Source organism: Capricornis sumatraensis, chromosome 11 (genome assembly GCF_032405125.1).
Source record: "Capricornis sumatraensis isolate serow.1 chromosome 11, serow.2, whole genome shotgun sequence".
Taxonomy (NCBI): Eukaryota; Metazoa; Chordata; class Mammalia; order Artiodactyla; family Bovidae; genus Capricornis; species Capricornis sumatraensis.
This window is the reverse complement of record NC_091079.1, coordinates 71,097,211-71,123,389: the sequence shown is the minus strand read 5'-3', so window position 1 is coordinate 71,123,389 and position 26,179 is coordinate 71,097,211. Positions and strand designations below refer to the sequence as shown.

The 26,179-nt window shown below is 34.3% G+C and overlaps 1 protein-coding gene across 3 annotated transcripts in view; it reads right to left on the bottom strand.

The window, feature by feature from the left end:
• CSMD3 (CUB and Sushi multiple domains 3) overlaps positions 1–26,179 on the bottom strand; it is a 1,381,373-nt gene that overhangs the window by 164,784 nt on the left and 1,190,410 nt on the right. For 2 of the 3 annotated variants that reach the window (XM_068983804.1, XM_068983805.1), the window contains 4 exons: positions 16,625–16,738; positions 16,031–16,126; positions 14,256–14,459; positions 1,812–1,936 (listed from right to left, as the gene is read on the bottom strand). In XM_068983804.1, coding sequence (XP_068839905.1) covers positions 1,812–1,936; positions 14,256–14,459; positions 16,031–16,126; positions 16,625–16,738 — 539 coding nt within the window. The remainder of the gene's footprint in view (positions 1–1,811; positions 1,937–14,255; positions 14,460–16,030; positions 16,127–16,624; positions 16,739–26,179) is intronic. The other variant, XM_068983806.1, reaches the window with a different exon arrangement.

The window sequence follows — 26,179 nt, the reverse complement described above, 5'->3', positions numbered from 1 at the left end:
AGTTCAGTTTTAATGAATCATGTGTTGGCTGTTTTTTTCCATGACTGATATATATATCTCAAGTTTCTCAAGGAAAACCCTATGACTCAATTGGAGACCGGCAAGTTATTTTTATGAAATATCAGTTCAGTTCAGTTCAGTTTAGTTGCTTCGTAGCGTCCTATTCTTTGTGACCCATGGACTGCAGCCTACCAGACCTCCCTGTCCTTCACCATTTCTCTGAATTTGCTTGGACTCATGACCACTGAGTCAGTAATGCCATCCAATCATCTCATCCTTTGTCATTCCCATCTCCTCCTGCCTTCTGTTTTTCCCAGCATCTAGTGAGTCAGCTCTTCACATCAGGTGGCCACAGTTTTGGAACTTCAGCTTCAACCATCAGTCCTTCCAATGAATATTCAGGATTGATTTCCTTTAGGATTGACTGGTTTGATAACCTTATTGTCCCAGGGACTCTCTGGAATCTTTTCTAACATCAGAGTTCAAAAGCATCAATTATTCTTTATGGTCCAACTCTCACATCCACACATGAAATATAGTCTCTGTAATGTTCTGTGAGGTTTAATTATGTTCCGTGGGATACACACTGACTCAGCAGTAAAAGGCTATCTACTTGCCCAGAAACAATTTTCTTCTCAAACAGAGTAGCTGGTCAAAGTGCTCCCAATACAAAATGGTCACAATTGAAGTACTCCGGTAGATACTGTTGACTGTCTGTAGAATAGTATTCTTCTTCCTTGCTGACAGAGAACAATTTTATTCAACTGAGTGAGAGCTGTGTACATCAGAGAAGGATAAGTCCCTTGCCAGAGCCAGACAACTAGTCTTGATTTTTTCGAAGCCAAATCATAATAAGTCTTTTGCTATTATCCAGTGAATGGCTTAGGAATGGATGTGATTGAAACTTGGTCAACAGGAGAGAATGGAAAGTCTGCTGGAAAGTTTGTGAAAAGATCTGTCATTATAAAAGTACATAACATAGAAATACTCCATTCCATCCATTGCTGAGAAATACTGTTATGCCTAGAGATTTTATAGCTATCTCAAGATCATAAGAGAGGAAGTCCAAGAACTAAGCTAATATGCTAAGTATTGCAGGACAGAGATGGAAAAAACCTGGGTCAGGAATGATACAACTGAACTTTTGCAATAAACAACGCTTAAACCATCTTACTCAAAGATTCAATTTGTTATGTGGAGCAACATATTTTTCTTACTGCTTATGCAGTCATGAATTGGTTTTCTGTTACTTGCAGGTGAAAAATGGAGAAGGAAATGGCAACCCACTTTAGTATTCTTGCCTGGAGAATCCCAGGGACGGAGGAGCCTGGTGGGCTGCCGTCTGTGGGGTCGCACAGAGTCGGATATGACTGAAGCGACTGAGCAGCAGCAGCAGCAGCAGCAGCAGCAGCAGCAGCAGCAGCAGGTGAAAAAAATTAATGGTAAGTATCTTTCTTTATGGCTTCCCTGATGGCTCAGCAGGTAAACAATCCACGTGCAATGCAGGAGACACAGGGATGTGGGTTCAATCTCTGGGTCAGGAAGATACCCGGGAGGAGGAAATGGCAACCCACTCCAGTATTCTTGCCTGGAAAATTCCATGGACAGAGGACCCTAGTGGGCTACAGTCCACAGGGTCACAAAGGATCGGACTCAACTGAGTGACTGAACAGGCACATCTTTCTTTTAAAATTCAGCCATGCAAGTCAAAAGCACTGGCTGAAATTCTAGAAATTACGTGTGTCCTGTCATTTCTGAAAAGATTGGCTTCAAATATACAATGAAAAGAAGAAAAATTTAAATATTCTTACTTGAATGCCAGCTCCCTCTGGCACTGTTATCTTCCACACACAATTCAGATTGTTGTCATAAGGCTCAGGGTATCCAGGAGACAAAATAGTCCCTTTGCGCTTAGTTAAAATTCCACCACAGGGTACTGAAAGTAAAGCAATCCATGAGAGGAAGTTAATTCTAATGCAAAGGATTAAAATAAGCGAAAAGATCATCAATAACATAGACAGATATTAGACTTGCAAACATAATCAAATCATATTATGCTTTAAAACTCAAAAGAACCATGAAAATTGTCTTCCTATAGCACAAAAAGTTCCCATAGCACAAAAAAAAGAATTAGACAACATAAACGGATAACTTGGCGATAGCATATCTAAAGTCATTCTATAATTAACTCAATAATAGCATATTATTTGCATATTACTAAAATGTTCATTGAGACAAGTTAAAAATTCTTCATATGTACATAAAGAATTTTTGAATAATTATTTTATATTTATTATTTTCTCTTCATATATCTTTTGAGTAGTAATAAAATCCCTTTCAGAGTAATAATGATGATGATTACAATTATGTTATGATTATAACATTTATATAGAGCCTATATACCAGTACTCTTCTAAACATTTTTACATATTTTACCTTATTAAAGCTTCCCAACAATCCAACAATATATGAATAAGTATCCTTCTAATTTTACAGCTGAGGAAATGGAAGCAGTAGCAGTTTAAATAACTTTCTCAAGATCACACAGCTAGTCAGAGATGAAGTGGAGTTTGAACACTGGTAGTTTGGCTCCACATTCATGTTGTTCAGTGTAAAGAAAATACTCAATATGGCAACAGTCTGGTTACTGCCAATACAACTACTACAGGAAAGAATACGTACGGAGACTTGCTCTGAAGACAGTAAAGACTTTTAACACTTTTTACAGGTACCAATTTTAAAGCAAAATTCTTACACTGCTGGTAGTATCAGATTGACCCTGGGAATGACCAAACTTATAGTTTTAAATACTGTGTGATGTTGGACATGTCCTTGAATTCTCTGAAACTCAGATGCTTTATTAAAAGATAATGCAATTTTTCCAAGGGGCTTTTGTGGAAAGTAAATAGATATTATAATCTACATAAAGGGGCTTCTCTGGGGCCCAGTGGTAAAGAATCCATCTGCCAACGCAAGAGCAACAGGTTCAAAGCCTGGGTCGGGAATAACCCCTGGAGAAGGAAAGGGCAACTCATTCCAGTATTCTTGCCTGAGAAATCCCATGGACAGAGGAGTCTCAAAAGATTCAGTTACGGCTTAGCAACTAAACAATAACAATGCACATAAAGAAGCTTACACACTGCTCGAAACATAATAAGAAGTCAGTAAATTATATTTTCTTCTGTTACAACAATTGTTATTTTATGTTCTAATGGCTCTATGATCCTTGGACATGTGTCCTAATCTGGCTCTAATGATGAAATATCAGAATATATTTTTGTAATAATTTTAAAGGTAATTATACAACTTTGTGTCACTTCTGAAACTGAATGCAAAAAATCTAGGGTAATTACTCAAAAGAACGCTACAAACTTTTTACATTTTCAAACTTTTAAATCAGTGTGATAAAGTATTTTTAAAGAAAATTTTAGCTCATCCTCCTTCTGATCCTTTCAATTCAAATGTTATCTCTCTGTGACCTACACCATCTTCTCATCTCTTATAAACCACTGCTCTTCTGTAATGTCATCTATTACCATGCCATCTATACACTATGACTCCAGTGTTAGTCGCTCAGTAGTGTTTAACGCTTTGCAACCCCATGGACTGTAGCCTGCCAGGCTCCTCTGTCTGTGGGGATTCTCCAGGCAAGAAAACTAGAGTGGGTAGCCATTTCCTTTCCCATGGGATCTTCTCAGCCCAGGGATCGAACCCAGGTTTTTGGCATTGCAGGCAGATTCTTTACTGTCTGAGGCACCAGGGAAGCCATATACTATGATTACTAAACATTTATCTCTAGCCATAACTTCTACCCAGAGTTCTACAATAATATGTCAACTCAATATCTCAAAATTCACATGTCCAAATCAAGACTTTTGAAATTCTCCCTGATCTATACTATTTGCTCTCTCAGTAAATGTTACTGCCTAATTCTTAAGCCAAAAATCTAGAACTCACTTCATCTTTCTTTTCAAATTCACATGTACATCTATATTCAGCCTATCAACAAACTATGTCAATTCTATTTTAAAAATATATCCAGAAGTTTACCAGTTCTCATCACTGATCATGATCTGCCAATCTCAATCAACATTAAATTTCCCCTCCACTTCCGCAATAGGCTTCTATTCAGTCTTACTGCTTCTATACCACCCCCATCCCTTACATTAGCCACAGTGACTTTCCAGAAACTGAGATCGTATCTTCTATAGCTCAGTGAATTTCCATGGCTTAGAAAAATTCTAACTGTTCTAGCCTTTGAGGCGCCCTATGACTTGGCCTCTGCTCTACCTCTCCCAATTCTTCTGTCATTTTTGCCATCATTCACTCTGTTCTTGACACCTGAGATTATTGTTGTGGCTTGCTTACCTCTTTGACTTTCATATATCCCACCCCTCTTCATTCACCTCATTTGGATTTAAAACAGCAGGATGCTCTGGAGGTCTTCCTCTAACCTCCAGCCTCTGCTCTCTTTTGCTCCATAGCATTTACCATTATCTGAAACAAAAGTAAACTCCCTAAGGGCAGAGACTTTATCCTCTTACCCAAAGCTATGTGGCCAGTGCCTAGAATAGTGCCTGGCACTTTGTTGTTATTGTTCAGACTCTAAGTAGTGTCAGACTCTTTGCAACTCTGTGGACTGCAGCATGTCAGGCTTCCCTGTCCTTTGTTATCTCCCGGAGTATGCTCAAACTCATGCCATTTGAGTCAATGATGCTATCCAATCATCTCATCCTCTTTGTCCCTTTCTCCTCCTGTCTCCCATCTTTCCCAGGATCAGGGTCTTTTCCAATGAGTCGACTCTTCACATCAGGTGACCAAAGTATTGGAGCTTCAGTTGTTCCAATGAATATTCAGGGTTAATTTCCTTTAGGATTCACTGGTTTGATCTCCTGGCTGTCCAAGGGACTCTCAAGAGTCTTCTCCAGCATTAGAGTTTGAAAGCATCAATTCTTTGGTGCTCATTCTTTTTTGTGGTCTATTGCTCTCATCCATACATGACTACTGCAAAAACCATACCTCTGAGTATACAGACTTTGTCTCTGCTTTTTAATACACTGTCTAGGTTTGTCATAGCTTTCCTTCCAAGGAGGAAGCGTCTTTTAATTTCATGGCTGCAGTCATCATCCATGGTGATTTTGGAGCCCAAGAAAATAAAGTCTGTGACTGTTTCCACATTTTTCCCAAGTTTTAGCCATGAAGTGATGGGACCAGATGTCATGATTTTAGTTTTTTGAATGTTATATTTAAAGCCAGCTTTTTCACTCTCCTCTTTCACTCTCATCAGAAGTCTCTTTAGCTCCTCTTCCCTTTCTGCCACTAGAATGGTATATTCTGTATGTTTGGGCTTCTTTGGTGGCTCAGACAGTAAAGAATCCACCTGCAATGCAGGAGACCTGGGTTTGATCCCTGGGTTGGTAAGATTCCCTGGAGAAGGGCATGGCAACCCACTTCAGTATTCTTGCCTGGAGAATCTCCATGGACAGAGAAACCTCACGGACTACAGTTCATGCGGTTGCACAGAGTTGGAATGCTTGAGGTTGTTGATAGCTCTCCTAGCAACCTTGATTTCAACTTGTGATTCATCTAACCCAGCATTTTACATGATGTACTCTGCATATAAGTTAAATAAGCAGGGTGACAATATACAACCTTGATGTACTCCATTCCCAATTTTGAACCTGTCAGTTGTTCCATGTCTGGTTTTAACTGTTGCTTCTTGACTTGCATACAGGTTTCTCAGGAGACAGGTAAGGTGGTCTGGCATTCTCAACTCTTGAAGAATTGTCCACAGTTTGCTGTTATCCACAGTCAAAGACTTTAGTGTAGTCAAGGAAGCAGATGTTTATCTGGAATTCTGTTTCTTTATGATCCAACGAATGTTAGCAATTTGATCTCTGGTTCTTTGCCCTTTTCTAAGCCCAGCTTGTACATCTGGAAATTCTCAGTTCATGTGCTGCTGAAGCCTAGCTTGAAGGATTTTGAGCACTGTTGGCTAGCATGTGAAATGAGTGCAAATGCAGGGTAGTTGAACATTCTTTGTCATTGTCCTTTTTTGGGATTGGAATGAAAACTAACTTTCTCCAGTCCTGCAGTCACGCTGAGTTTTCCAAGTTTGGACATATTGAGTGTAGCACTTTAACAGCATCATCTTTTAAATATTTAAATAGGTCACTTGGAATTCTATCACCACTAGCTTTGTTTGTAGTAATGCTTCCTAAGGCCCACTTGACTTTATACTCCAGGATGTCTGACTCTAGGTGAGTGACCACATTATCATGTTTATCCAAGTCACTAAGACCTTTTTTGTACAGTTCTTCTGTGTATTCTTGCTACCTCTTCTTAATCTCTTTTGCTTCTGTTAGGTCCTTATCATTTCTGCCCTTTATTGTACCCATCCATATATGAAATATTCCCTTGATATCTCCAATTTTCTTTAAAAGATCTCTCTAATACTTGGTAAACTAAATAAATTCTTGAGTGACTGTCCATCTGTATAAATCTTATGATTATGTAGTTACTTTTTTACCATTCCTGCATTATTCATTTCTACTTGTATTTTTCTAAAGAAGCCATATTTAATCTACTTCACTTGTTTATATTTTTCCCAAGAAAATACATTATAAGTGTGTTCCCAGATGTGCAGTACCACATAATAATGTTTTACAAAGTTTTATATCCTTTGTATATTACTTATCCTAATATTTCTTTTGTATTTTAAAAAGAGTGTATTGTATATTTTTAATATCTTCTAATCAGTATTATTCAATATAACATATAGATTAAGAAAACAGATTTTAGAATCAAGCAGCTTGGGTACAAATATTAATTCTTTTTTTGTCTCTAAACCATAGGGATTTCACTATCTATCTGTAAAAGAGAGAATATTCTTATCTACCTCCTGGTGTTGGTGTCAATATTAAGTGAGATAATGCTTAATAGCACTTCATACAAATACTAGTCAGTGCTATTCATTATTATATTTAATAACTTTTTCATGAGTGAATGGATGAGTGAATCAATGAATGAAGATTCAGATACTATATATATTTCTTCATCTGTTTATTTCCACTGAAAAAAGACAGTGCGGACAAGCGTTGCCATGGATCCAATACAAGTAAAAATAGTTCTTTCTGGGTCTCTAAAGGACTTGAAAAAAACAAAGCTCGATAAGAGTGATGGGATAAGCAGCTAATTAAACACTTCTGCCAAAGGGAGGTAAGTGGCATATTCAGGAGCTTTTCAAAAGATACCTCCCACTAACAGAAATACTTATGCCTAAGGCCATATATTGTCAGAGCTATTAGTGGCTACAGGGGCTTATTCAAATCACAGAAACTCAGAGAGAAGAGAGTTTTGGGTTTTCAGAAACTGAAAATTTTGAGAAGTCTGGAGTGTAATAAGGTCAAACTTGGAAGATAAAGTTCAGTCTTCAGCAAGTTTATCAAGTTTACCTCTGTTCAAAGTTCAACATTCTTATAAAAACATTATTGTGCTTTATAATTTACCTAAGAACTACTTGATGAGACAGATTTGCACAAGAATATTAAATATTGTTTTCTTATACAGGTTAGTTAAATTTGTAAATTACCTAATTCAGTATCTGACCATTTTAACTATAAGTACAATTTGCATATCATGTCTAATGGGGCTGCTTTCAAGACAACCGTTTAATTTCAATATGTCAACTTTTTCTAAAAAATCAATGAACATTTTATTTTGTTCTACTATGACAGAAAAAAATAAAAGTGTTGATAGCAGTAATAAGAACTGTGAAAGTCAAACAATTATATTTGAGATGGAAATCACTAGAAATGTAGGTCACTGCTTTTATTGGGTTTCAATTGTTGTATGTTCACTTGGCCTAAGCTATCACCTGAGTATTCATTGAACCAGTGAAGGGAAGGGAAACAGAATCATTTGTATAATACTCTGTAATAGATTAACAACGATTATATTTAAACTGTAAAATATAGATAGTTTGTTCTTTCTCAGAATAAAATTACCTATACACTATGAAAATCTACTGTGTATGTTTTACCTATGCCTCTTTCTACGGATTCTCAAGTGTCTTGTAGTTTCAAGATGGCTTGTAAAGTTCTAAGCAAGTGAACTGAGTAAGAATATCACCATGCAGTGCAAGCCTGAAGTTGAAAAAGCATGGGTCCTGGACTTGGGAAGTTGGTCAGTTGTTCTATCTCTATAAAAATTTATGAAATTATAAAACTTATCTGCTAAAATCAATTCACTGAACAAATGTTTACTGAAAACCTCTTGTATGCCACGCCCTCTTTTTGTTGAGCAAAAAATAGAATATACTGACAGGAAGAGGAGGGCAAGAAAGATTAGAGAAGCATCCTGCTGCTGCTGCTAAGTCACTTCAGTTGTGTCTGACTCTGTGCGACCCCATAGATGGCAGCCCACCAGGCTCCTCTGTCCCTGGGGTTCTCCAGGCAAGAATACTGGAGTGGGTTACCATTTCCTTCTTCAATGCATGAAAGTGAAACGTGAAAGTGAAGTCACTCAGTTGTGCCTGACTCTTAGCAACCCCATGGACTGCAGCCTACCAGGCTCTTCCACCCATGGGATTTTCCAGGCAAGAGTACTGGAGTGGGTTGCTATTGCCTTCTCCAGAGAAGCATCCTAACTATATATAACCTGGTGAATGGTTGCTGCTTAAAAACAAACAAACAGAATAAAGATATAAAGAACAAATGAAGGATGAGTAGAAGAAAATTACTTTAGATAGGATGGTCAAGGAAGATATTCAGGTGAAAACCGGAATGAAACAATGCAGTAAGCCCAAAAGGTATCTTGGGGATGATTTTCCAAGGAGAAAAAATAGAAAATCCAAAGACTTTGAAGCAGTTAGAATTTTATCCAGATAATAGAAACTGAAGTGAAGTCGCTCAGTCATGTCCGACTCTTTGCGACCCCATGGACAGTAGCCAACTAGGCTCCTCTGTCCATGGGATTTTCCAGGCAAGAATACTAGAGTGGGTTGATGAACACAAATTACAGATAATTCTTTAATATCAACCTAAGATAACTCTGTATTTGACTCATATTTGAATTAAGACATCAAGCCTTCTCTTTTTCTGAATTTTTGAATACTTAAAGACACAATCATTTTTTGTCATAGCATTTAAAACAAAATATTTATAGCTAAAAATAGAAATGCAAAGTATATTTTCATTTATGTAAAGACTAGCAGCAGGATTAAATGGTAAAACCTAAAGTGAGCTATCATCCAACTGTCATTTAGAATTTAGTTCTTGTCTCATACAAATCCCATATGCCCTTCTGTTATATATTCAGTTTTCTGGATTTATACATGTTCTACAAAGTATACATTACTTTTTAAGTGACATAAAGTAAAATGCCCTTTTCGTGTGATCTTGTCAGGAAACAGAAGTCATCTGATAATATTTTCTATCTTTAAGTATGCACTTTCAAACCAGTGCAACATAAAAGGTAGTGTGTTTTATGTTTAAAGACCCACCATAGATGCACTCACATGTTTGTCAAAAAGCCCAGGTATCTAGAGAGAAATGGACTTTTGACAGAGAGTGTGTAAAGGATCCTGAGTCCCTCATCTTTTTGCCTTAAAAGTAAAAAGTGGGGCTGAATCCATCTAGGCTAGGGATGACAGTCTGTTAACATTTACTCCTGATGTTGCATGTCAGCCATGGTAAGGTCTCAAAGTCTTTCAAAGGCTTTAATGCTTGGTAGAAGCTTCTGCACTTGCTGAAATGAATTTATAGTCAAATGGCTTGATCATCTTGTTCTTTACATGGATTCTTATTTCTTATGGCAAAAACACCAGGATTAATCAACTGACACATCTGACATATGGAAAAGCTTTGCGATAATCATGTAGAATAGGGGTTTTCTTCTGCTTTAAACAAAAATGTTTAAAGTGTACAGTTCTTTTTCTCTGTTTTCCATCACACAGAATATCTTATTTTTTCTTATTTCCCTTTCCTCTTCCTAAACTATTGTTACATGTTTGTTTTTTTTTCCTTCCTTCTTTAATGTCAGCACATTTCTCCTTTTTATCTCTTTCCTCTTTCTAATAATATCATCATACCTTCATGAACAAAATAAAATATAATAGTTTGGATAATGTAATGTTCAAACTTTGATTAAACATATATTTTTCAACCAATTAGAATAATGGTAATCATTATTTTAACTTCAAGTTTATTTTTATTTTAGACCTTTAGACAAACACTGAAACCAAACCAAATCATGAATATATACCTATTGTTATAAGTCTGCTCCTTTTAAATCAACTGCCTTAAATTTATAAATTGATGGAAAGAAATTTCACAACCCCTAAATAGAATGTTCTTGCCTGGAGAATCCCAGGGACGGGGAAGCCTGTCTATGGGGTCGCACAGAGTTGGACACGACTGAAGTGACTTAGCAAATATAATATTCTAATAATCACTATTATCCTCAAGAAAATGGTCATTATATTTCCCTCATTGTCATTATATTTCCTTTCTGAAAATTTTTAACTGAGAAAAAATAAATCTTGCCTTTGAGGAACTAAATTATCAGAATTAGAAAAACTAATAGAAGCCCCTGCTTTTAGACCTTGCCAAGATGCAAAAATCTTCAGCAGAAGATAATCTTTACATATAATAACTTTAAAGTGTTATTAAAACTACCTATCAACAGATTAAAATCAATAATATCAAATCCTTTATGAATACTACATAGAAGTTCTTTATTTGAGATCCAATACTTTTAGAATTGAAGTTGTATGTTCTGATTTTATGGTGGAGAATTTGGAAAGCACAAAAACAACTTAATTTTTGAGTACTTATGTGAGTCCAAGAACTTAGCCAAGGCTTTAAAATATGTAATAGCCACAAGTAATCTATAACTTCCCTGTTTGGTTGATATGGGAATTGAGAATCAGAGATTATGCAAAACTTTTCAGGCTCATGTAGTAATTCACCACAATTTAGTGTCAAAGTCAAAGCCTATTACTACCCAAGACTCAGCTGACCCTTATACTGAGAATCTACCACAGCTCCCAGTTATGAAGACTTTGTTCAGTTTTTTATGATTTCTTACAGATTTTTCCATTAATTAGGATACTGTTGTGCATATGTTGGTTATTCGAACACTCTAAATGGAAAAATGAATGTTTTCAATAATATTTAAAGATTAATGAACTAGTTTATGCCTTTCCATAAGTCTCTTTATCAATCTATTTTTATAATTGTCTTGAGGGAATTTTCATAATATATATGAAATGAAAGGAAGATAGCTACTCATTCATTATCTTTCATTGTATGGTATTAATATTTTCTATCACTATGTACATAAAGTAAAAGTGACAGAGAAATGATATAAATAATTACTGAGAAAAGTGAGGCAGAAATAATGATTGATTCCTGATATTTGGAAAGCAATATTTAAAATCCACTCTAAGGCTAAAGAGATTTATTATCTTTTGTCTTTCTTCAATTATTAAACTGAATTGGAGCAACGTAATTTCTGATTTATGCATATTGTATGACTAATTTTGGCCTAGACATGAAGGAACTTTTCTCTCAGCTCATAATCTTTTAGGATAATTAATTTATTCACATTTTATAAGGCTATGAACTCAACATATAGTGTGGTCATAAGGAAGAGCATTATCTATTTTCTCTTATGAGAGTATAAAAGTATATAAAGATCTTTGTGTTCCATTAACCATAGCTCTATGCTAGGTGCAAAGGAGGAGAAACATCAAGTGCAAATGATTTCTTCTCCTTTGCTTGCTGATTGTCAAAAATATACTTTAATAGGTTAAGAAATTCCATGTTATAAAAAAGATATAGAATTTGAATTAGGAAATTAGCTTATCAGTCAAAACAAAAGGAAAACACTCTTCTATCATGCACATTGAAGTATGGAATCAGAAAATAATTTTAAATCCTGCTCCTATGTTACTAGGCTGTGTCATTTTTAAAGAAAACTGTTTACCTCTCTAAGATTCAGTTTATTCATCTGTAAATTCTGAGAGTAACTTCTCCATAGGTTTGCTGTAAGAAGTTGATTAAATATGTGTTTATTGATAAATTACTCAGAATGAAACCTGGCAAATGGGAAGTGTTAAATCATAGTCATACTAGAAACTGGTTATTTAGTTGAAAGAGAAGAAAGTTGAGGAGTCATTTACAGCTTTTCAGTGTTTAAAAATACTTTTTGTATGTGGTTTTCAACAAATAAAAGAAAAATAAAAGAACAGTTCCCATTCCATTTACTGTAGAAGGAAGAATCAGATTTTTGTTGTAAGAAAAATACTCTGTGAAATATGCAAGAAATATTTGTTTGAGGGAGTGGTGATATCAAGTTCCTATAGAGACCTAGATCCCACATTTTTGTTTATGATAGGCCCAATTTGTACCATTCTGGTTTTTTTTTTTTTATTTATGATGGTCCTAATTTGCACATTTTCCAAGCACAATTATTAATGATGTTCTTATTTGAATGGTAAAAGATTTAAAGCAGTTTTGTCCTATACACAGTATGTGTTAGACAAATGCATATCATCAAACTTTATCTTTACTTCTTCCTCAGTAGAAATGAATAACTTCCATATCATTTCAATTAAAATGTGTTTAAAATACATTATTCTGATTAAGTATGAACTAACATTATATTAATCTCTCTTAAAATATGGTAAAATATGTTTTAAAATGTGAAAAATAAAAGCTACTTACAATTTCTTTTCAGGTATGACAGGATGTGTTATTAAAAATAAATTTTATATATTTATAAATGTACATGCTATATTGTTTATATGTACACTCCTGCATTCTCTATCACAAAGTAGAGAATTGAGATTATTAAAATAAAAACAAAATTTTACTTATCTTTTATTTAAAAAAACCTTCCTCTCATTTTCCAAACTCATGCTATTAAAACTTTAATGAGGAAGAACTCATTAGAACTATTTCTTAACCTGAGATTAAGCTTTACTACTCTTCTTTTAGTTTTACAATATGTAATTTAAAAACTTAATTTCCAGACATGCTCTTAGAACAGAGAAGAAAGCAACTTCACTATAGTCTACATTTTCCACATCCATGAAATTCTACAGGATCCAAAGTCATTGTAATGATCCTGAAATATGATAAGACTCTAAACTATTGATATTTTTATTGTTTAGAAAATGTTTTAACTGCTTCAAATAACTTAGCAGAGCTAAGTTTATAAAACTTGCATTTTGTTTGCCAACATAAACTCTATATGTGTGTTGTGTGCTCAGTCCTCAGTCATGTCTGATTCTTTGTAACCCCATGGACTGTAGTCTGCCAGGCATATCTGTCCATGGGATTTTAAAGGTGGAATAGGGGAGTGGGTTGCCATTTCCTTCTCCAGATTATCTTCCTGACCCAGGGTTCAAATCCACATCTCTTATGTCTCCTGAATTGGCAGGTGGTTCTTTACCACTAGCGCCACCTCAGAAACCCTGGATATAACATTACAAAAATAGTTTCAAATAATGAGATTTGACTAATCCTATTGCCATCTACCCATTTAAAGTGTTTCCACTTTTATCTGTGAAAGACTGGGAAAATTTTTTATTGTATATTTTATACATATAACTTAAATGGGTCTTCTCTGGTGGCTCAGTGGAAAAGAATCTGCCTACAGTGTAATGAGATGCAGGTTCGATCCCTGAGAAAATCCCAGGGAAAATTCCCTGGAGGAGAGCATGGCAACCCACTCCAGTGTTCTTGCTTGGAGAGCTTCCTGGACAGAGAAGCCTGGTGGGCTAAAGTCCATGGGATCTCAAAGAGTCAGTACAACTTGAGTGACTAAGCATGCATGCATGTAACTAATAGAGAAAAGGAAACAAGAAATGTATTAATGTGTATTTTCTAATTTCTTGGCTGATAAAACATATGCAGAAAAATCAATCTCTGTGACCTTTAAAAGATAGGTAAATTCCTTATATATTGGCATAGACATCTTTGCATAATTTTTAAAAATGAAAAGTGTTTATTTTAAAGGATGGTGGTATCTAATAATTCCATATTAATAGCATTCCAATTCTGTGTTACTGGAAATATATATGTATATTTTCATTGATTGCATCACACCTCAATTGCATCAAATAGCCACTGTGATTTCCATACTTAGATACATCATAACAAATAAAGTATTAAATATTGACAGATGTAAGATAACTAATTTTGGTATACAATACGTACAACACGAAGCATGCAAATTTATAAACTTACCAATACAGGTAGGTAAGGAATCATTCCATTGGGCCAAAGAATTCGGCACTGTATCACACCTAATTGCAATGGATCCATGGAGAATATATCCTGGGTTACATTCAAAAAGAACCAATGAACCAACTGCAAATTCATTGCCAATCCTTCTTCCAAACCTTGGTTCAGGTACAGAACTGCATTGTGTGGAACTTGTTCTAGGAACAGCTGTGTACAAATAATTGTGGATTTTAATTTCATGTTTGGTAGAGAAATACAGGTTTCAAAACGTGACTATACAAACAGATTTCAAAGAAATCTTCACTAACTCGAACTTTAGCTAACAATTTGAACATATTTATAAAAATTTAAAATTTCATACATGATGAAATGAATAAATTCAAAATGAATAAATATTGCTATTGTCATTAAGATTTTTTCTTTAAAAACATTTTATTTTGGATTCTTTAAACAACATTAGTTACTTTCTGTTTTTTGTTTTACCATACTTTTATCAATATAACAATGTAGCATGAGCAAAGATATTTCAATTTAAGGAATGGTAATAGGTACATTTTTTTTTCTTTTTAAATTGGAATGCCAAACATACAAAAAGCAGATGTCAGGTTATGTAAAGCAATGTCATTTTTTAACACTATTTGCTCCCTAAAAACACAGATTTTAAAAAAGCAAAAACAACACGATTAATTTTACAACATATTCATAAACTTAGTTGTTCAAAACATGTTTGTTATTGATGAAGACAATAACTATGTTCAGGCTAAGCAGAATAGAAGTCAGACAGATTAACAACAATAGAAACTTTGTTTTAATAATCATACAATATCAAATTTGAAATTCCTTTTAGGTATGTTCTTCAATTGTGCTTTTTTAAAGATAGAATGATAACAGGATGTTTTTTCTTTTTAAAACACATACAGATGGGATTAAGGAGTTTGACAATAGTCCAAAAAATGATAAGATGAATTCCAAATAGATTCCTCTTATGTCACTTCAGTGAAAATAATTTCATTTGTTAGAGTGCCTTTTAAAAATCATGATACCACGCATTGTTACAGAGGGACTATTATTAAGAATGAAATAGTATAATATTATAGTCAATATTATAATTAGAATAAAAGGGTTTAATAAGAATATCAAATCACAAGTGTTTATAAATTTATTTGCAATAAAGTTCAAGATACATTTGAGAATAACTACATTGATCATATATAATTCAAACAAAATATTCAGATGATAGCTCTTAATTTAGTTTTATACAATGTGGAAGTTTGTCTATTATAAGTGACAAAAAAACTATGTAAACTGACTTTTAATTGCACAAAAATATTTAATAATCACAAAGAAAGTTTGAATTCTCCTAAGAGAATGAGAAACTACAATTTTAGAATGAAGTAATGATTTCCTTGGCATGTCTAAGTACATCAGCACAAAAAGTTTGTACATTCTTAGAGTGCTAGACTATAAGGAAATAGAATATGTAGAGTGAAGCATTGTCAAAAAAAAAAGAGATGTTTTAAAAACAGTATGTTAAAAACAAGGAAGAGCATGCAGTTTGCTTGAGAATGATGATGGAAGCAATAGAGTTTTTTTGACTTCGGAAAAGTAATAATGCTTTAATAATGGGGAAGGGGAAAAGGCAAAACATTTTTTTTTTAAAGCACACAACTTTTATCTGTCCTAAATGGTTATGAGGCTCTCATAATTCAACAATTTTGAGCATAGCATGGAAACTGATTACATTCCTTAGTGTGTTTCTATGCTACAGGGTCACTTACCTTGATAAACAAAGTGAAATCCCTTAGCTGTTATTGGTCCAACTGAAGTAAATCGAATTGTGATCTGATTACCTGAACTCAGTGGAAGTGATTCTCCTACTCAACAAAACAAACACTAAGATATCATAAATAATTTCATTCAGTAAACCTAACAAATTATACTAATTTACACTGTCATTTGACAACATCAATCTATTCTCTATTAAATTACTTTAATATATTCTACCACTGACAATATATTATTTTGGGTTCAGCTTCAATTGCAACCTTTTCTTTTTTTTTTCTGGAAGGCTTTTATTACATTTTGATAATATTGCCTCATTCTGTAAAGAATCTTTAAATATTACATCAAACACCATGGACAAAGTGACTAAATACTATATTTACTTGATTACAATCCCAGAAAATGGTTATATTTTTATCAAGAGTCTGAATTACTGTTGCGTTTCTATTCTTTTTTTTTAAAGTAATGACTTTCTGTTCAGTTTACTTTATTTCTAATATGGATGATATAAATCTCAACTTTCACTACATTACCAATCAAAGTCAGTCGTTTATCAATAACTGATGCATGGCAGTTCTAGTAAAGGATACCTGAATGGGATCCTGAGAGGGAAGATAACAGAGAAGATTGCTGAGTTGGCCCATCATACACCTCAACAACATCGTGGAGTGATGTCTGGAAAAATACAAACTGGCCAAACACCACTGATCAACAGGAACCAGGAGAAGCAAACAAATCACCAATCATCCAAAAATGAAAACAAAAAACAAACAAACAAAAAAAATAGAAAGAGGAGGAGAGAGAGAACAAAGTATTACAATATAATAGTCATCTTTTTTTTTTTTCTTTTCTATCTTTAAAAGAGGATGTGTGCCAATTGGTTGATATGCCTAACACATGTACTTCAGGTCATAAAAGTAATGAACATGACCTAAATGCAATAAAATTTTAAGAAGACTGCTTTTAAAGTAAATTAAATGGGTATAACATTTAATTTAGCTCAGAAATCATAAGGTTGGTGATTAATAATGTATAATAACTACTTTTTTAATTTTCCATTGGTAGTTTGATTGTTTTCACTTTGCGACTCTCTTCTCTTTTTCTAATTTTTTTTCCTCTTTTAGATGACATAAACAAAGTTTTAGTTCAGGGGATTCAGTTTAGATTGCTTTTAAAATGCTATTCCATCATAAGTAATAATGTTTAGAAAAATATAGCAAGAAAAGTATAGCACTGTACTTCTAAGGTACAGTGTTTAATCCACATTCTAAATTGAAAATGATCCCTAAAAATTTATTGTTATTCTTCTGCCAAAATAAGGACATATTTTTTATTATATCTTGGCAATTAAGATATTTTAATAAAGATATACAATTTTACAAGATTATTGCTTTTTTGTGGTAAGTACAGATCTGACACACTTACCAATAGTTTTATATATGCCTCCTTTTTACTTCACTTTGGACTTTTCCTTTAATAATACATTAACTTTACATGCTGAAACTAGTCAAACTATAACTTAAAAGAAGGAACCTGTTACAGAGAAGAAATCAACTAGTGTTTTGTGTCTTAAAAAAGGGAAATAGGTAATCAAATTCATACTTAAAACATTTCATGGATAGAAAAATTGAGGGGTCTAAAAAGAGTATGATTTCTTTAACATTTAATAATGTGAAAGTAAGGCAGGTTTTATAAATTCAAAATCATATATTGTAATTAAACTTACATTGAACAAATATTTATAGAGTTCTTCATATTTTACCCCTTAAATTGAGGTTATGCTTACCCTACAGTGGTCATATGAATATGGGTTTATTCATTTGAAACATACTGAGTTTTGCATATGAACCCATAACACTGATACTGTAAACAAAGCTACATGTATTTATTTTTGGCTTGCTAAAATAAGCTGGTGATCTCAGTCCAGTTCTTTGTGGGGTAAAATAAAATAAGCACAGATTGAGTGTTGTTACTTAGGATAATTCCTGAACCATAGAGGGCTGAATTTTGTAAGTTATCCTCCTTAAAACACTCTCTCGATGTCATGGAAACAAATTTATGTTTCTATCAAATCACATATATGTAGCCAATTATTTTAATGGTTTACAACTCTTATGAAAAAATTTCATTTCAGATCTTTAAAAAAAAATCCATATTTGGGTCTACTAAATCCAAAGCTATTTGAAAAATACTCCTAAAAATATTAAGAAAGTTTTTGTTTTCTGTTTTTGCATTTGTTTAGATTGATGTTGGGATGATCAAATTTCAAATGTATCTTGAAAAGTTTCTGTTAAAATGCAGATGTTGCCACTGTCTTTCCAAGTGCCCCCCAACCTCCTACCGAATCAAAATCAAGGTAGTCTAATCATCAGAACTATGCTAAGTCAAGTAGGTTGTGCAACAAGACTTTTGGCAGATAACATTCTTTCTCTGTATCTTTATGGGGAGTCATTAGGGGAAAATGTAAAAATGCAATATCCTTTATCTCTGTCTCCAAAATAGCTCCATCTTCCTAAATATCTCAAATAGTCGATGGCCATGCTACCCGAACAGGTCTGATCCCGTCTAAATATCTCAAATAATCCAAATTTCCAAGCAAACCACTATATTTACAAATAACATATACAGTGTTAGCTAACATACACAGTGATCCAAGATCTTTTTCTAAGGAAAAGGAAAAAAAAAACCCTCTTTTTTCCTTTTTGTAAGCTTCTTATTCTCAATTATTACTTCTTTACAGTAGACTATAGTTTTGTATCAACTATAAATTGAGTATGTTGAGACTATGGCTTTTAATGACATAGTCATATGACATATTTACATCACATTAAGTAAAGAAAACTACTCTTTTCAGAGGTATTAGTTTGTAGTTTTTGTAATTCTCTGATGAGATTGGGTAGGAGATGAGAGAGTTGAGTGTTGAATCTTTCTTTATTACGCAATCAGTAAGCTACTTCTCTTGAACTGCAACCTTACTCTGCAGTAATATGGTCAATAGAAATCTTAAATTAAAAACAGTTTTTATTAGGCAAAAACTTTGAGAGGGTACTGAATCATTATATGAAAGTGAAATTTTGAGGTACATGTTGAATTAAGTGTTTTGTATATGAAGACTCAAGAGCAGTTGCATAGTGATCTGATTTCCTACATAGTCTCAGGTTAACTATTGGCTTACTAAACTGATGCATTATAATTTTGAACCAAATCTCCCTTTCTCAGTCAAAAGTATCAAGAATTAAATGGCTTCCCCTCTGTTTGTCTACTCATTCAGCCTCTAAATATCTAAATTTACTTAGTTTTCATATGTTCAGATAGCAGTAGGTCCTTTGACTCTAAAGTGTTCTGAATAGTACTCTTTGCAACAGCTTCCCTGGTGGGTCAGATAGTAAAGAATCTGCTGACAAATACGGGAGACCTGGTTTGATCCCTGGGTTGCAAAGATCCCTTGGGGAAGGAAATGGCAACCCACTTCAGTATTCTTGCCTGGAGAATCCCAAGGACAGAGCAGCCTGGTGGGCTACAGTCTATAGGATGGCAAAGAGTTGGACAAGACTGAAAAATTAACACTTTCACTTTCTTCCTTCACCCTTTACCTATTTCAGACTAAAGTAGGAAGGAAAATGTGAAAGATTTTAAGGTAGACCAAAAGGTAACTGGATGTTGTTTTTTGGTAAACAAGACATTTTCTAGCACATTCATTCTGTGTTACCTGTGTTTATGGGGGCTGATATGTAATTCAAGTTCAGTTCAGTCACTCATTCGTGTCCGACTCTTTGCGACCCCATGAATCTCAGCATGCCAGGCCTCCCTGTCTATCACCAACTCCTGGAGTTTACGCAAACTCATGTCCATCAAGTTGATGATGCCATCCAGCCATCTCATCCGGTGTCATCTCCCTCTCCAATGAGTAAACTCTTCACACGAGGTGGCCAAAGTATTAGAGTTTCAGCTTCAGCATCAGTCCTTCCAATGAACACCCAGGACTGATCTCCTTTAGGATGGACTGGTTGGATCTCCTTGCAGTCCAAGGGACTCTCAGGAGTCTTCTCCAACACCACATTTCAAAAGCACCGATTCTTCGGCGCTCAGCTTTCTTCACCGTCCAACTCTCACATCCATACATGACCACTGGAAAAACAATAGCCTTGACTAGACTGACTTTTGTTGGCAAAGTAATGTCTCTGCTTTTGAATATGCTATCTAGATTGGTCATAACTTTCCTTCCAAGGAGTAAGCATCTTTTAATTTCATGGCTCAATCACCTTCTGCAGTGATTTCGGAGCACCCCCCCCAAAACAAAGTCTGACACTGTTTCCACTGTTTCCCCATCTATTTCCCATGAAGTAATGGGACCAGATGCCATGATCCTAAGTTTTCAGAATGTTAAGCTTTAAGCCAACTTTTTCACTCTCCTCTTTCACTTTCATCAAGAGGCTTTTTAGTTCCTCTTCACTTTCTGCCATATTTAATCCATTATTATCCAGTGGACAGACCAATTTTGCAAATTTGTAAATTAATTCCAGTATTCTATTAGTGTCTCTCTATCAATTCATCAATCTACTTTACTATTTGAATTCTTTTTTGAACTGTTGTAACATTTTACTAGGTCCCTCATTAATTAATGACTTAAATACAAAATTTAACACATTTATTTTAGGTTTGTATAGAAGTCATGATTATGCTGTTAAAAAGAAATATTTTTTAACACTGGTCTAGAATGTCATACCTCAACCTAATAGCTAGATGACCACTTTTACCCCCTAAGGATACAATTAACCCCCGAAGTGTGGGCTGAAAATGCATTCTGGAATGATTAGCAACTCTCTTCTTTTTCTTAGTTTCTCACAGAGAAACAGAATTATTTGCATCTCAGCTCCAAGCTCTTCTTTCTCTGTCTCTGGGGATTTAATGTAGATATCAAAAGCATTTTGCTCTCAAGCTATTAGAGTAGGTTATAAACACTAAGCGCTTTCTTAAAGGACACACCATTTTAAAGGAATTTTCCTTCTTTATGCATAATAAATGATAAAAAACATCTTTTACTCTTTTGTTAAAAATCAAATTTTAAAATATTATGTATATTACTGCAAGCTAGATATAGGAAGACAAGGAAGCTTAATAAGGCAGAAATAAACATGTAAAAATAGCTACAAAAAAGCCAATGCAAATAACCTATTATTACATTTGAAACTATTTCTGAGCCTTTTAATTTTCATATATTTTAATCCTAGAATACAGTTTATTAATTCAACCAATATTTATTGATTATATTCTATGATGTACCAGGAATTAAGTGCTGGGGTTAAAGAGAGATAGATGCAAAAAGGGTCCCTCCTTTCAGGCCTCATTAATTATATTTGTGGTCATTTAGGTGGCTCCTTATCTTTAATTGATGTATGATAAGGTGTTAAATTAGCCAATTAAATTAACTATAAACCAACAAAGTTACTCTGGGTATGTCTTCCCACACAGATCATTGGTATGCTAATCATTTAATCTATTCTTCAAAGCAAGTGCTCTACTAGCAACTTATAATGGGCAACATTTGAGCCAGAGTCCCAGACTGCATTTTAAAGAAATCCATAATTTGGATTTTTAAAAATCACTTAAATAGTCCATTTAAATGACTTCAATAGAAGAAACCTCTAACTTAGATCATGTTGGTTAGGATTCTTACCTCGACTTCAAAATTTTGTCCAGGTTCATTCATTTGCTCTCCCATGAGCAAATAGACTCAAAAGGAAACCAGATATCTTGTCTATCTACTCGTTTGTATATGAAACAAGGTTTACCTGACATTAAAATTTTACAGTATCATATTCAACCAGGACAGACAAGCAGGGTTCTATTTATTGAGAAGGTTTGCATGGTTTAAGTACTCAACAGACTTTCAAAGAGCATTTGTTTCCTGTTCTCACTGTATTCTGTCCAATCCTTACTCCTTTAATCATGTTCATTTAACTTTCAGGACTTTGTCTACTCTACTTAATTTAACCATTTCAAATGTAAGCCAATAAATAATGACAGAGGCCTCACTGGGATGGCAGAGAGAAACTCCTGAGCCTTTGCATGGCTTAATTATTAGAATATTCTGCACAGACCAACAGTCTCTCTAAAAACATTGTGGAAAATAGTACAGTGAGTGTTTAGGGTGTGACACAGCACACTACACTTAGTGCCCAGAGGGGTGTACATTTGTTAAAATAAGAAAAAATGGAATAAAGAAAGTAAAGCTCCTTTCCCACTAAACTCTACTCTGGAGTATTACTGAAATGTCCCACCATTGCTTAAGCAAGTCAGAAACTCTTGGATGTTAGTTTTCATTTTTGTGCTATGAAAATAACACTGTACAGAGACTCACTGATTTAGCAATTAATTAACTTTAAATGAGGATAATAAACAATCATGGACATGGTTACTGTTATTCAGTATCTGGATTGGAGATGTTGAGTTAAAAAATGAAAACTGAGTTTATGCAAATAAAGAAGGGCTTCATTTTGTTTTGCCAAATGTATTATTCTCTCAGAAGGAAATAGTCACAGAGCATTCCAATGTATTGCTAGTGTAAGAAGGGAAAAACTCAGAGTGAGACTGAGCCAGGACTAAGGGGGCTGATCTAAGCACTTCAGGAAAAGGTGGTGAATAGTTAAAATGTCTAAGAGGTTGTAATAAATTCAGGTCTGATTCAAACTTGCTTTGAGGTATAGGGTTCTAATATGGTAGAGGAAGGTGGGTTAGTAGGTCTTTCTGGGCAATGGTAGTTCTAGTGGTCGGATGGGTAGTGAAGTGTGAAGTCACTCAGGCGTGTCCGACTCCTTGTGACCCCATGGACTGTAGCCTACCAGGCTCCTCCCTCCATGGGATTCTCGGCATGAGTACTGGAGTGGGTTGCCACTTCCTTCTCCAGGGGATCTTCCCAACCCAGGGATCAAACCCGGGTCTCCTGCATTCCAGGCAGACGCTTTAACCTCTGAGCCACCAGGGTCGGATGGGTAGTGCCTTATTAATTACGATGCCAAGGTACTAAAAAGACACAGTATCTTCACTCCTTGACAGAACAGGTAAAGCTGCTTAAAGACCGTCAGCATCTCCAGCTTAGCAGACTTAGAAGGACTAATGTTTTCAAATAAGCAATCTATTGGTCTGAAATGTCTCAATTAGGGCATTTCAGTAAACTGTCTAATGAAGAGTTAGGGATTCTGGTTCTGGAATCAGACTCTCAAGGATTGAATCTAGGACGAGCCACACAAAGAAGTCACTTCACCTTTTCATGCCTCAATTGCATCATCATCTGTAAAATAGGAATACAAGTTCCTAAATTCATAGGATGTGAATATTACATAAATTGATACTTGTAAAACAGACTGAACAATGCCTGAAATATAGCGGTAAATACGTTACTGTTACTAATCACTCAGTTTTTTTTTTAATATATTGTTAATAATTCAATCAAAAAGTTTACTGACAGGCAAAATTTAATTGACCTTTCATGTTAAATATAATATCTTTTCTATGTTTTCCATACATACATATTTAGAATGAATGATAGAACTGATATAACTGATTGAGTCAGAAGAATATTACAGCTATTTAAATCAACGTTCATTTGTCTTTTCAATTCAATATGGCTATTGAATACTTCTCTAACTACTTGATTTTGCATTCTATACTTTTCGGTGAAATATGAAAATGTAATTAGCAGCTTTCTGTAAGGGCTAAGAAAAGGGCTGCAAGGTGAGAGCATTCATCTTTTGTTTTGTTTACTCTATTCACCTTAAGTCTATGCCATTTTATTTCAAAGGCATTGAAATTCCATCACAAAAGAAACAGTTTCACTCAGAAGGGAGTCTGGGTGGAGAAAAGAATAGAAACATAAGAAACATACAAATTCTTATTAGACCTCAGCATGATTCTCAATATGCCTGGTAGTCTTTTGGCAAAATCTACATATTTTTTTTGTATCCTAAATTCATTTTGATAATATTAGGCACTCAACTGATTGGTCACTTCATTACAAATTTTTAATAATTCACCCTTCTAGTTTGCTCAGCTTGCACTTTAGTCATCAAAACAGCACAGAAGGAAAAACATATGTACACCTACACTATGGGCAGGACAGAAATAAAGAAGATTCAAACCAAAGATGTGTTTAGAAATGGACTTGATTATGTGCAAAAGCATAAAAAATATCTTTTGGTGACATAAGGTATCAAAAAGTTTGTTTAGCTTTATATGCATTTTGTCTTATACTTTCATCTTTATGAATATTTCAAAATACTAGTGTAGAAATATCCATGCATGTGAAAGACTTCCTTTTAAAATTAATAACATGTAAAGAACTCTTAATTTATGGGTCACAAAGAGTTGGTCACAACTGAGCACACACACACACATACACACACACAGAACTCTTTGCTCTCTGTGTTCTGGCTGTGAAATGACTTGTGTAAATGGCTTCAAGGTTGCATTTAGGGGATCATTATACTATTACTTGAATACCTCATGATTTCAAAAGCTGTCTCACTTAAAGATTAAGTACAAGGCATGCAATTAAAACTTCAATTTTATAAAAAAATATGTGTAAGTATATAGATATGTTAAATATATGACAATTTACTTTCAAAAGTACCAAAATGCAGAACTTTTAAATTTTAAATCAGTGCCAAATAAAATCAGTGTGCTACTTATTTCTAGAACATCATCTATCACTAGAAATGTTTGGTAGAAGTTGCGTTAGTTGACATAATAAGTGAGAGTCTCATTAGTATTTTGGGAAAGTTTAACATCTTCACATATCAGTGAGATTCCACATACTCTTTCTGTTTTTATTGTATAATACTATTAAACTGAACTCACAATTAGGCACTTTATATGCATACAGTATTTAGTTAAAGTGAGTCAAGGGAACGATATACCAATTATCTAGGGGCTACTGAAATATCCACACAGAAGCTTAACTCCATCCTAGATGTTGGGGCCAATCCTGCCTTTGCTGCTCAGTCACTCAGTTGCGTCTGACACTTTGCAACACCATGGAGTGTAGCATGACAGGCTTCCCTGTCCTTCTCTATCTTCCTGAGTTTGCTCACACTAGAGGAAACAATTTCTAAGTTGTAGGTTATCAGATCACAGAGAACAATGAAATCATTCTGGCTCTGAAAATAAACATAATGAAATCTTATTATTGCTATTTTGTAATAATTAGGAAATAAAACATGTCATTTAAAAAAGAAATTCATTGCTTCACCATAGCACCCAATTATCCAGTAGTTACAAGGTGCAAAAATCTAGTCCTGCTTTGAACTCATAACTGTAAATGAAGCTCTACTTTATTTTCCTGTAGCAATTTCTTGTGTGATACTCTTGTCAACTCATAAACAAGTTTTACTGAATAATCTGTAATATCTATTTCAGGCTTCTTTAAAGCTGGTTTTCTGTCTATAATGTGACCATTTGCTCACAAACAAAATTTCAAAACTGCCTATTTGACATATTTTAAATATATAGGCATTGTAAAAAACACTCTTGTAACAAATATAGTTCAATTTTATTTAATTGTTCCAGGAGCAAATAACCATTCAACTATAAGCCAGTAGCTTATTTTCAACTCTGCAGTTGTAACACTTCCCATTAGCTGAAAATTAATTTGATGCTTAAAAAGCAATGAAATCTAGAAAAACACAATAAGCAATTCTACTGTATGTTTAAAAGTATTAAAACATAAAAGCAAAATTAAAAGTTTCAAGTGTTGGAAAAGTCTATTAACACTTCCTTTTACCTCAGTTTCAATTTGGATTAGTGTTTTTCTTTAATTAACCTTAAGATATTTTTCTACACATTTGGCAGATTATGTCTGCCAAATCCAACTATGCTAGAGAGATTTAGGTCATGAATATATTCTCACATAGACTATAAATTGTGGAATTGCTTTTTCCTATGTAAAGTTCCAAACATATATAAAGTAGAGAGATTAGCAAAATAAACAAAGGAAATGGCAACCCACTCCAGTATTCTTGCCTAGAGAATTCCATGGACAGAGGATCCTGGCAGGTTATAGTCCATAGGGTCACACAGAGTCAGATGTGACTGAAGCAACTTAGCATGCACAAACTTATCATCTGTTTCAACACTAATCCACATGCCAA